This window comes from Papio anubis, chromosome 3 (assembly GCF_008728515.1).
Source record: "Papio anubis isolate 15944 chromosome 3, Panubis1.0, whole genome shotgun sequence".
Classification (NCBI taxonomy): domain Eukaryota; kingdom Metazoa; phylum Chordata; class Mammalia; order Primates; family Cercopithecidae; genus Papio; species Papio anubis.
In genome coordinates, this window is record NC_044978.1 from 16,625,360 (window position 1) to 16,637,973 (window position 12,614).

Sequence of the window (12,614 nt, forward strand, 5' to 3'; positions counted from 1 at the left end):
AACAGAGCAATTTGAGAATGACCACAGTGGACTGACTCTTACCTTCCGGTATCCCCAGAGCTGGTTCCCCTTCATACCATGACAGTCATAGAGTGTCACGGGGCTGTTGTGTGAGATCGCATCAAAGCAGAATTTCCGGGTATGCAGTGGCTCACCAGGTCGAATATCTTCTCTCCATCCAAAGGTAAAAAGCTAGCAAAGCAACAGTAGCAGAAAAGCTGCAGTGAGTTTGATTTGGAGAGAAGATGCAAGGGCACGGGGAGGTATGTCTTTTAGCAATGTAGAACTCCTGCTTTGTGATCTGCTAAAAAGAGCTAAGTCTCAGCCTAATAGAGGTGTTGGAAAAGGTACGTGTCATAAAGTGCTGTAGCAGTAACAGCTGCACTTTGGTCCAGGCTGCCAAAAAACACAAATGAAGAGTTTCCAATCAGGTACCTGAGAAAATACTGAGGGTGGTGGAAAAAGAGATGCAGGGAGGCGCATGGAAGAAGGAGATTAAAGGAGAAGGAGTAAGAGGACAGAGGGAGGAAAGAGGGGAGAGGGAGAAAAGAGAGAGGGGAGAAGGAGGAGGGGGGTGGAGAGAGAGAAATAAAGTCTTTTTTTGTGTGTTTGTTTATTTATTTTGAGTATTGGAGTCTCACCCTGTCTCCCAAGCTGGAGTGCAGTGGCGTGATCTTGGCTCACTGACGCCTTCACCTTGCCTCCCAGGTTTAATTAAGCGATTCTCCTGCCTCAGCCTCCCAAGTAGCTTGGATTACAGGCACCCACCACCATGCCTGGCTAATTTTTGTATTTTTAGTAGAAACAGGGTTTCACCATGTTGACCAGACTAGTCTCAAACTCTCGACCTCAGGTGATCTGCCTGCCTCAGCCTCCCAAAATGCTGGGATTACAGGCGTGAGCCACTGTGCCTGGCCAGAAAGTCTTTAATAACACCCTACAGTCTTTATTTAGCTAAAATGTTACTGGAACAAATCCTACACAGTTTGCCCAAATTTGCAGATTAGCTAAAGAGACAAGGAGTAGAGATGAGCTGAATTGATGCTAGCACCTTGAACAACCTAATGTAAAGGAAAGCTAAGCTTGATGAAGTGAAGAATGGGCCAATTAATTTCCCTAGGGTTGGTAAGAGTAATTCTGCAGAGCAATGTAGAAAGTTTTAGACTGTAACTCACCGTAAGAAATACAGTTCACACACACACGCGCACACACACACACACACAGATGTCCCCTGATTCCAATATAAACAAAAGTTTCATGAAATGATATTTATCTTTACGGAGTTTAATGACTCTGATATTCCATCCAACATGTTCATATCCTAGTCCAGCCTCTCCAATCCTATCCGTCCCATTCTATTATATTAAAAATGTGGTTTATGATGCACTAAGTTGGCTTTACAATGTATTAACAAGCAAACAAGCATCACACCTGTAGGGGAAGAGCATTTGCTTGAGTTATTTGAACTGGACAACAAATAAGGGTATTTGAAAGGTACAGTAGGAGAAATCCTTAAGTGAGTGTGAAAATGGACTATATGAGCCCTGTGATTGCTCCCAATTCTAAAATCCCAGGAAGGTTATGTAATTCTTACAATAGGACTTACGGCAGGCTGGCTGTGTGAAGCCAAACTGTGAATTGCAAAATAGAAAATAGCTGTCAGGGAAACCCTATGGATATAAAAGAAAGCACAATGCTCAGCTGTATGCAGATAATACACTACGCACTGACCAGGCCCTCAGTATATTTCAGCTGTTAGGTTCCACCTAGGAAAGGAAATGTAGAGAACCTGGCAAAATTCCAGGGATGGCTAACAAAAATAGTTAAGTGGTGAGGAATCTGAAGACAAATGGAAAAAACTGGGTTAAGTGGTCTCAAGAAATGATCTAAACAAGCATGTGAACAGCGACCTTCTCGACCATGGCCACTGCGTACTCTGTTACCCTGGAAGACAGGATAAAAGAGAAGATTTCATATAGAAGAACAGGGGGTTTTTAGAATAGGCATTTGAAATAAATTCATGAAGAGGAATTGTGTAGTCTTTTTTCCTAGAGTTTTTAAAGTATGATTGTGGACTGAGACATTTTAGATTCTTTTAAATCCTGCATAGAAGAATGACTTCTCAAGGAAGTGTCTATTCAGATTTTGATCACTCTCTTCTATTCAGAACTCACTGCTCTCCTGGATTTTGAAGCCCTATGCACCTCTGTTATCTTATAACTGTCTTGCCACCCTCTCTTTCATGCATCTCTTCACTGTAGGTGTTGCTCAGGGTTCTCTCTTGGACCCTGTCCTTGCACCTCCCCTGGTTGGTCTTTTATACTCTTAGTTCAACTCTCACCGGTATGCCGGTCACTCATCATCCATCTTATGTCCAGTTACTTGCAGGACTTCCCAGCTGCATGTCCCATGGACATCTCAGATCCAGTGTATTCTAAATGCAATTGATTTTCTTCTCTTTTGCCCTGTTCCTGCTCCTTTATTTTGGTTTAGTTCGTGGTCATGTCATGCACCTTATCAACCTTGGAGTCTTTAACTCCTTTGTCTCCCTTACCATCTTCATCTAATCAATGACCAAGTCTTACCACTTTCGTCTTATAAACATTTCTGGAATTTGTTCATTCCCTTCTATGCCCACAACCATTGCTCTCAATAGCTCTTGCAATGATCTCCAAACTGGCTTCCTTCCCACCTGCCTTTTTTGGTTACCACACATCTGCCTTCCTCAGCCTCCAGGGAAGTCTGTTGGAAAGGCCTATATGACCTTGTTTCCTCTCAATTTAAACTCTCACAGCCTTTTCACATAATCCCTAGAGAATAAAGTTCAAACTCTTAACATCTTAGGAACTCTCCACAATCTGGCCTTTGCTGTTCTTTCCACCTACATTCCTTTCCTTCAAGTTTATGTTCCAGCAATGCTAAAACGTTTGTAGTTCCTCACACAAACCAGGCTGTGTATTTCCTTCTGTGCTGTGTTCATGTAAATCCCTCTGGTTAGAAAGAGGACATTCACTAGCCAGGTATGTCTAGGTAATGATCATCTGTCATTTAAGATTCAGTTCAGGTGTCCACTCATCCAAGAAGCCATCCTCTTTGAACTACTTACTCCTTCCCATCCCTTACCTATTTCATCATGATTGTCCATTTATGTTTCTCTATCCCTCCCTAGACAGTGAGATCCTTGGTTGCAGGGCTTGGAGCATTTTTACCTTTGTGTTTACAGCACCTAGAACAATTTATGACATGCAATAGATCCTCAACAAAATTTCTATTGAATAAATAAAACCCACAATGATCTGTTATCATATGTTGAGATAACTATCAATATAAATGAATGTCTTTTTAGTCTCTCAAATGAGTTTGTGCTGTTTAATTACAACAGCAACAGTGATAATGCTTATGTTTTGAATTTTCATCTTTGATGACTCTGGATTCAGTTACCTATTATTGGAATAGAAATTAATAGAAATTTCCTGGCCAACAAACTTGCCATTGGCTTTGATTAAATCTTTATTTTATTTAAGTAGCACATTTCCCTTGTACTATAGGCAGTCCAACCAATGCAGAAACAAGTGGTCTTGATTGGTTTATTTCCCTCTCTGTCTCCATCTCTCTGTCTTTGGTTTTTATACATTCAGAAGGCCAGAGCTGAAAGGGAATGTAATCACTACCTAGTACAGTCCCTCATGAGTCAGTTGGGGAAAACCAGGCCTGCAGAGAATGAGTGTCTTGCTTCTGTCACACCTTAAGAGTCCCCCCTCCTTTGGTAGATGACCTTTTCATACTTTTTACTAAATGCATCAGTTAAGTCCAAAAGAATACCTGTGTTATAGCAAACACGGGTAAATCTGTCTGTTGGACAACTTTATTCACCTATCGTCACAATTATATCTGAGGGCATCCTTAGGTGACTTCTGTTTCTTGTTTCTGGGTACTGTAGTGCCATGATCATGCTTAGATTTGTAGCCTGATGGTTAGCCTGTCATTTTCACAATGTCTTATGTATTATTATTATTAGCTGTTGATTACTTTCCTGCATCCAAGGTGGTACATCTTCAGATTGTATCAATTACTTTATTCTTCTGCACCTACAATTAGCTAATTTTTTTCTCTCTTAGGTCTTTGAAATACTTCTTATTGCCATTGATCTTATCTCAGTGGCCATGTCAAACCAATCAGGCATTGAGCCTTTTCATTGGCACATTTTCCTGTCTGCAGTCTTGTCAAAGCAGAAACAAATAGACATTATGAAATTATATTCATTGAATCATATTCATTGTTTGCTTTAATTAATGTTATTGTGACATTTATAGTTTGTCTTCACCCTTGGCCTGCTCTTATTGACAAAAGAATTTAGATTTTGTTCAGGTTTCCTGTACAATAATGCTTGATTTATTTTCAACCTTAAATTCCTCAGTGTTAAAGTAAGTTGATCTTAATTTCTCCACTTTCTTCTTTTGAATGATCCTTTAAAACATAGATTTACAATGTATATTCGTCCATTCTCAACGCTGCTAATAAACACATACCCAAGCCTGGGTAATTTATTAAAAAAAGAGGTTTAATTGACTCACAATTCAGCATTACTGGGGAGGCTTCAGGAACCTTACAATCATGGTAGAAGATAAAGCAAACACATCCTCCTTCACGTGGTGGCAGCAAGGAGCAGTGCCAAGTAAAAGGGAGAAAAGCCCCTTATAAAGCCATCAGCTCTCATGAGAACTCACTCACTATCATGAGAACAACATGAGGGTAACCACCCCCATGATCAAATTACCTCCCACTGGGTCCCTCCCACAACATGTGGGGATTGTGGGAACTACAATTCAAGATGAGATTTGGGTGGGGACACAGCCAAACCGTATCATTCTGCCCCAGCCCCTCCCAAATCTCATGTCCTCACATTTCAAAACACAATCATGCCCTTCCATTAGTCCCCCAAAGTCTTAACTCATTCCAACATTAACTCAGAAGTCTAAGTCCAAAGTCTCATCTGAGACAAGGCAAGTACCTTCCACCTATGAGCCTGCAAAATCAAATGCAAGTTGGTTACTTCCTAGATATAATGTGGGTACAGGCATTGGGTAAATATAGCCATTCCATATGGGAGAAATTGGCCAAAACAAAGGGACTAAAGGCCCTGTGCAAGTCCAAAATCCAGTGGGGCAGTCGTAAAACCTTAAAGTTCCAAAATGATCTCCTTTGACTCCATGTCTCATATCCAGGTTACGCTGATGCAAGAGGTGGGCTTCCATGGCCTTGGACAGCTCTGCCCCTGTGGCTTTACAGGTTACAGCCCCCTCCCAGCTGCTTTCACAGGCTGGCATTGAGTGTCTGTGGCTTTTCCAGGTGCATGGTTCATGCTGTCAGTGCGTCTACCATACTGGGGTCTGGAGGATGGTGGCCCTCTTCTCACAGATCCAATAGGTAGTGTCTCAGTGGGGACTCTGTGTAGGGGCTCCAACTCCACATTTCCCTTCTGCACTGCCCTAGCAGAGGTTCTCCATGAGGATCCCACTACTACAGCACACCTCTGCCTGGACAGCCAGGCGTTTCTATACATCCTCTGAAATCTAGGTGGAGGTTCCCCAACTTTAATTATTTTTATTTTATTTTATTTATTTATTTATTTTTGAGATGGAGTCTCATTCTGTTGCCCCGGCTGGAGTGCAGTGGCGTGATCTTGGCTCACTGCAAGCTCTGCCTCCCAGGTTCACACCATTCTCCCGCCTCAGCCTCCCAAGTAGCTGGGACTACAGGTGCCCACCACCATGCCCGGCTAATTTTTTTGTGTTTTTAGTAGAGACGGGGTTTCACCATGTTAGCCAGGATGGTGTCGATCTCCTGACCTTGTGATCTGCCAGCATCAGCCTCCCAAAGTGCTGGGATTACAGGTGTGAGCCACTGCGCCCAGCCTAATTTTTGACTTCTGTGCACCCGCAGGCCCAACACCACATGGGAGCTGCCAAGGCTTGGGGCTTGCACCCTCTGAATCAATGGCCTGAGCTGTACCTTGGCCTCTTTTAGCCATCCTGGAGCTGAAGCAACTGCGACACAGGGCACCATGTCCTGAGGCCACACAGAGCAGGGGAAACCTGGAGCTCACCCAAGAAATCATTTTTGACTCCTAGACCTCTGGGTCTGTGATGGGAGGGGCTGCTGTGAAGGTCTCTGATTTGCTCTGGAGACATTTTCCATATTGTCTTGGTAATTAACATTTGGCTCCTCATTAACTATGCAAATTTCTGCAGCAGGCTGGAGTTTCTCTCCAGATTTTTTTTTTTCTATCTCATCGTTAGGCTGCAAATTTTCCAAACTTTTATGCTCTGCTTCCTTCGGAATGTTTTGCCACTTAGAGATTTCTTCTGCCACATACCCTAAATCATCACTCTCAAGTTCAAAGTCCCACAGATCTCTAAGGCAGGGGCAAAATGCCACCAGTCTCTTTGCATAACAAGAGTGACTTTTACCCCAGTTCCCAACAAGTTTATCATCTCCATCTGAGACCACCTCAGCCGGGACTTCATTGTCCTTATCATTATCAGCATTTTGGTCAAAGTGATTCAATAAGTCTCCAGGAAGTTCCAAACTTTCCTGCATTTTCCTGCCTTCTGAGCCCTCCAAATCTCTAGCAAGTTCCAAACTTTCTCACATTTTCCTTTCTTCTTCTGAGCTCTCCAAACTGTTCCAACCTCTGTCTGTTGCCCAGTTCCAAAGCTGCTGCCACATTTTCGGGTATCCTTATAGAAGCACCCTACTCTACCAGTTATCAATGTACTGTATTAGTCTGTTCTCATGCTGCTGATAAAGACATACCTGAGAATGGATACATTATAAAGGAGAGATGTTTAATTGATTCACAGTTCAGCTGGCTGGTGAGGCCTCAGGAAACTTACAATCATGGCAGAAGGGGAAGCAAACACATCCATCTTCACATGGCGGCAGCAAGCAGCAGTGTCAAACAAAAGGGGGAAAAGTGTCTGGTAGAACCATCAGATCTTATGAGAACTCAGTCACTATCAGGGGAACAGCATGAGGGTAACTGATCCCATGATCAAATTACCTCCCACCGGGTCCCTCCCATGACACATGGGGATTATGAGGACTACAATTCAAGATGAGATTTGGGGACACAGCCAAACCATATCACAATGTTAACTCTTATTTCTTTGCTTCAATATTAATGTGGTATGTGTCATGTTGCCTGGGTCTGTTTGTATTGTATGAATAAGGTCACTGGATTTGGTACTGCAAATACACTTATTATCTCTTGCTCTTGCTACCTGACTTGAGAAAACAGAAAATATTTTTCTCTGTCTGGCTTGTGATGTTTTATTTCGTTGTTATGAGGTTTGAAAAAACCTGAGATACAGCATGTTCCTCCTTGCAGTTTGCACCCATCAGTACGCTCTGTCTTGATAATGAGACTCTTTTTTCTCAAGGAGGGAAAAAAGAAAGGAAAATAATCTGTCTCCCGGATGCACACATTATCTTGCTTCTGTCTTTGTGAACCTTCCCCTAGGCCCTGGAAAGGCAGCCTGTGTTTGCTTCCTCAGGAGGATGAAAGCTTGGCTGCAACACTTGCTCCCCAGCACGACATCAGAGCCTGCTGCTGGGCCTGCAGAGTGAGAACAGCCAAACTAGGGCAAGGGGGTTCCTCCTCCTCGCCACTCCTCTCCCTTGGACTCAATGGGAGCTGGGGAGTATTCTTTCCAGACCTTACAGTCTTATTAGGATCTGTTTTTGTTTTTCTTTCTTGATCCCTAAAGGAAGCATAATGCTACCATGATATCAAACAGCTATGCAGATTGCCCTGGCAAAATGAATCATACATTTGCTTCCTTCACAGAAACCACATTAGTCACCGCCAGTGTTCTGCAGCAGAAGGCATTTTCTTACATAGGTCCTTCAATGGACTCTTTTTCATTTCCCACGTAGCAATTTTGTTTATTCTTTTTTTTTATTTTTGCCACTTTTGTTTTTTTTTTTTTTTTGGAAAAAGGGGATTATTTCAACTCTAATAAGTCTCCTTTTGTATTCTTTGAATGCTTTTGAATTAAAAAGAAAACCCACAATTGTCATGTTCTGATATGCCTTCCTCATGCAGGAATTTTAATCTAAACGTAGAAGAGTGATTCCTAATTCTTATAAGTCACTGAGTGAATACTGAATAAAGCTTACAGTTAATTACTGGCGAATGAAACAGCTTGTAGTGTTTTAACCGCCAAGTCAATATATGGCAATATTTCAAATATGATGCATTTTCCACCACTTATCAACCTGATTTAATCCTACTGTAGCTTCATTTTTAGGATCTCTAGAGACAGGAAATCTTTTTAAAGAGCTGTAGTAACTGGTCTTTCTGTGCTGCCCATGTAGTTTTCTGCTTGTCTAGTGCTGCTCTCTGGTGACCATTTCTTGAATTACAGGCCATAGATTTTTGCAGTTTAGCCTGGGGGCGGGAGGTGGGGAGTTGGGGGATATAGGGGGTCCGGGGAATGAACCAGCAATTTTTAAAGTGTATGCAATATCGTTGCCTTTGTTTATATCCATGTTCAGCTGTCAAATAAAATCTGCAGGCCAGAGCAGATTTCATTCCAGAGCATTACTGGAGAGAAATACTAAGCCCATTTCAGGCATTTAGGCCTGCTTTATATCCACCAGCTGGCCACGTGTGTTTCTTGGTTGGGCTGAAGAGAGATGGTAGAGAGGAATTTAGCCCAAGAAATGAAGCTTTTCCTATGGCTTACTCCTTTTTCTTTTTTAAAAAGTCCTTTTCCAGATGCCAGCCTCACTGATAGCTTCTAAAGCCTTCTCTCTTGCTCCCAGCTGAAGTCAAAATTGTTTCTTGGAGTTAACAGTCCAACACTATTCCTCAGGTCCCCAGTAACATCCCCATGGTTGTTACTGTATAGAAACAGACAGAAGAAAGAGGAGGAAAATAACTTTTCACTGGTATTTGATTCCTATCAATAAATTCTGGAGCCACAGAACCTTCTATAAACCCATCTGGGCTTATATATATATAAAATCAGCCACCATATCTGGCTAATTTTTGTATTTTTAGTAGAGACAGGGTTTCAACATGTTAGCCAGGCTGGTCTTGAACTCCTGACCTCAAGTGAGCCACCCTCCTCGGCTTCCCAAAATGCTGGGATTATAGGCGCGAGTCACCATGCCCAGCCATGCAGGGTACATTTCGGTGAGTAATAACTAGTATTTGCTGACTATGCTGGGAACAGATAAATGAAGCCAAAGTCCCAGCTGCCTTGGACCTGAGAGAGGTTTCTAACCTGGTATTAGCATAAAGGGATGTGTGGGTGTTTGAGAGAAGGAAGGCAGGAGGGAGAGGCTATTACTCTGCACCTGCTGCATGTGCAAGATGCTGCTCCAAGATTTATTCTTCTGACCACTCTGTCCAAGATGGAAGAACTATGGCATAGAAAGATTTCACAATTTCACAAGGCCACATGGTTTAAACTAAAATCCAGGTTGGCCTGGCTACAAGACCCACAGTTCTTCTAGAATACCACGAGGCTGTGGGGAGAGGGTTCAAAGATCGGATCAGTGGTTAGAGGAGAGGCACTGTTGATGGACTGAAAGACTCTGGACTGCACTGTGGACTTTGTCTGTGGCTGTTTTCCTTGCATCATGATGCTCTGCATTGTAATGCGTGGTAGAGGTGGGGCAGGGAGGGGCAGTGAGGTGGGGTGAGGGAGGTGAATCTCAGAACATCTGGATAACTCTTTAACGTCCTGTGCTGGGCATGGTGGATCTTTTCTTGTTTAATGTACAAGATGGACACCAGAGGAATCTAGCTATAGGAGGCACTAACGCCTTACTGGGAACTGCTTGCTTACTTTTTTTGCTTTTCATAAGAGGTGAGTGTGATGAATACATAAATATCTGCTATGATATTTTCTATAGCTTTCTATTGAAATATTTCTTAATTTGAAATTAAAACAGTGAAAAGGGTTAAGTCAGCTTAGTGGTATGCACCTATGGTCCCAGTTACTCAGGCTGCTGAGGCAGGAGGATCACTTGAGCCCAGGAGTTTGAGGCTGCAGTGAACTTTGATCACATCACTGCATTCCAGCCTAGGTGACAGAGCAAGACCCCGTCTCTAAAATACAAAAAACGAAAACACTAAAAGAGAGCAAAGACAATTTTGCCCACTATCTTTTCTCTTTCACAGGTGACCCAGTATCAGGGAAGCTGCTTGCAAGGACTTTCAAATTTCTAAGCAGGTTAGAAATCACACCTCACTTAAACTGAGTTGCAATGAAATGTTTTTTGATTAAAAGCAATTCAGTCTTACATAGAACAGAACAGAGAACCCAGAAACAAATCCACACACCTACAGTGAACTCATTTCGACACAGGTACCAAGAACGTACACTGGGGAAAAGACAGTCTCTTTAACAAATGGTGCTGGGAAAACTGGATGTCCATGTGCAGAAGAAGGAAACTAGACCCCTATATCTTGTCATGTACAAAAACCAAATTAAAATGGATTAAAGACTTAAATATAAGACCTCAAACTATACAAATACTACAAGAAAACATTCAGGAAACTCTCCAGGACATTCATCTGGGCAAAATTTCTTGAGTAATACCCCACAAGCACAGGCAACCAAAGCAAAGATAGACAAATTGGATTACATCAAACTAAAAAGCTTCTGCACAGCAAAGGAAACAATCAACAAAGTGAAGAGACAACCCACAGAATGGGAGAAAATATTTACGAACTACCCATCTGACAAGGGATTAGTAACTGTAATATATAAGGATCTCAAACAACTCTATGTAAAAAACTTAATAATTTGATTTAAAAATGGGTAAAAGATTTTAATAGATATTTCTCAGAGGAAGACATACAAATGGCAAACTGGCATATGAAAAGGTACTCAACATCATCGATCATCACAGAAATGCAAATCAAAATTACAATGAGATATCATCTTACCCCAGTTGAAATGACTTATATCCAAACCATAGGCAATGACAAATGCTGTTGAGGATACGAAGAAATGGGAAACCTGATACATTGTTGGCAGGAATGTAAGGACAGCTACTATAGAGAACAGTTTGGAGGTTCCTCAAAAAGTAAAAATTGGCTGGGCATGGTGGCTCACGCCTGTAATCCCAGGACTTTGGGAGGCTGAGGTGGGCAGATCAGGAGGTCAGGAAATCGAGACCATCCTGCCCAACATGGTGAAATCCTGTCTGTACTAAAAAAAAAAAAAAAAAAAAAAAAAAAAATTAGCTGGGCATGGTGGCACATGCCTGTAATCCCAGCTACTCGGGAGGCTGAGGCAGGAGAATTGTTTGAGCCGGGGAGTCGGAGGTTGCAGTGAGGCAAGATTGTACCACTGTACTCCAGCCTGGCAACAGAGCAAGACTCCGTCCAAAACAAACAAACAAACAAAAAACCCAAAAAAACAAAACACACCCACTAAAAAGTGAGCTACCATATGATCCAGCAATACCACTGCTGGGTATATACCCAAAAGAAAGGAAATCAGTATATCGAGGAGACACCTGCACTTCCATGTTTGATGCAGCACTGTTCGCAATGGCCAAAATTTGGAAGCAACCTAAGTGTCCATCAACAGATGAATGAATAAAGAAAATGTGGTACCTGTACATAATGGAGTACTATTCAGCCATAAAGAAGAATAAGATCCTGTCATTTGCAACAACATGGCTGGAACTGGAGGTCATTATGTTGAGTGAAATAAGCCAGGTATGGAAAGACAAACATTGCATATTTTCACTTATTTGTGGGATCTAAAAATCAATACAATGGAACCCATGGAGATGATAATGGAAGGATGGTTACCAGAGGCTGGCAAGGGTAGTGGGAGGGTATGGGGTGGGGGGTGGGAGGTAGGGATGCTTAATGGGTACAAAAAATAGAAAGAATGAAAAAGACCCAGTATTTGATAGCACAATAGGGTGACTATAGTCAATAATAATTTAATCGTACATTTTAAAATAAGTGAAATAATGTAATTGGATTGTTTGTAACACAAAGGATAAATGCTTGAGGGGATGGAGACCCTTTTCCGTGATGTGATTATTATACATTACATGCCAGCATCAAAACATCTCATGTACCCCATATATACACCTACTACGTACACACAGAAATAGAAAAAACAAACAAAACAAAAATCAATCAAAGCAATACACAGCCTTAAAGTATTTCCTGAAGTCCACGTCGGGGTGTTGTTGCTTACATCCTTCACATGTAAGATTAAAAACTACTACAACAACAGGAGGCCCATGTAAAGTGATCTGTTCATGGTCAGGGGAAAAGCAAGGTTAGATGTTGTCACAAACACAGAACAACAGAGTCATTAAAACCATGAAATTTCACTGGAAGTGTTCCAAAGCACTCTACAGGCTTTCTGTGTTAAACTACCATTCTGGGAAAAGAAATAAGACTAGGGTCGCAGTCTACATTTCTCCCATCCTTTCTCATATTTAGAGCATAATTGTGTACATTATCTGAACTGATTATCACAACTGCTCTGAGAAGAAACATAAACTGATACGTTAAGTGATTCACTGAACTGCAGGGTTGGTTGGTGACACAGCAACCTCACTCC

General features: G+C 41.9%; 1 protein-coding gene across 2 annotated transcripts in view; it reads right to left on the reverse strand.

Annotated features, from left to right (window-relative positions):
• GALNTL6 (polypeptide N-acetylgalactosaminyltransferase like 6) overlaps positions 1-12,614 on the reverse strand; it is a 1,207,198-nt gene that overhangs the window by 20,344 nt on the left and 1,174,240 nt on the right. For both annotated transcript variants that reach the window (XM_003899362.5, XM_003899363.4), the window contains one exon: positions 43-192. In XM_003899362.5, the coding sequence (XP_003899411.2) occupies positions 43-192 (150 nt within the window). The remainder of the gene's footprint in view (positions 1-42; positions 193-12,614) is intronic.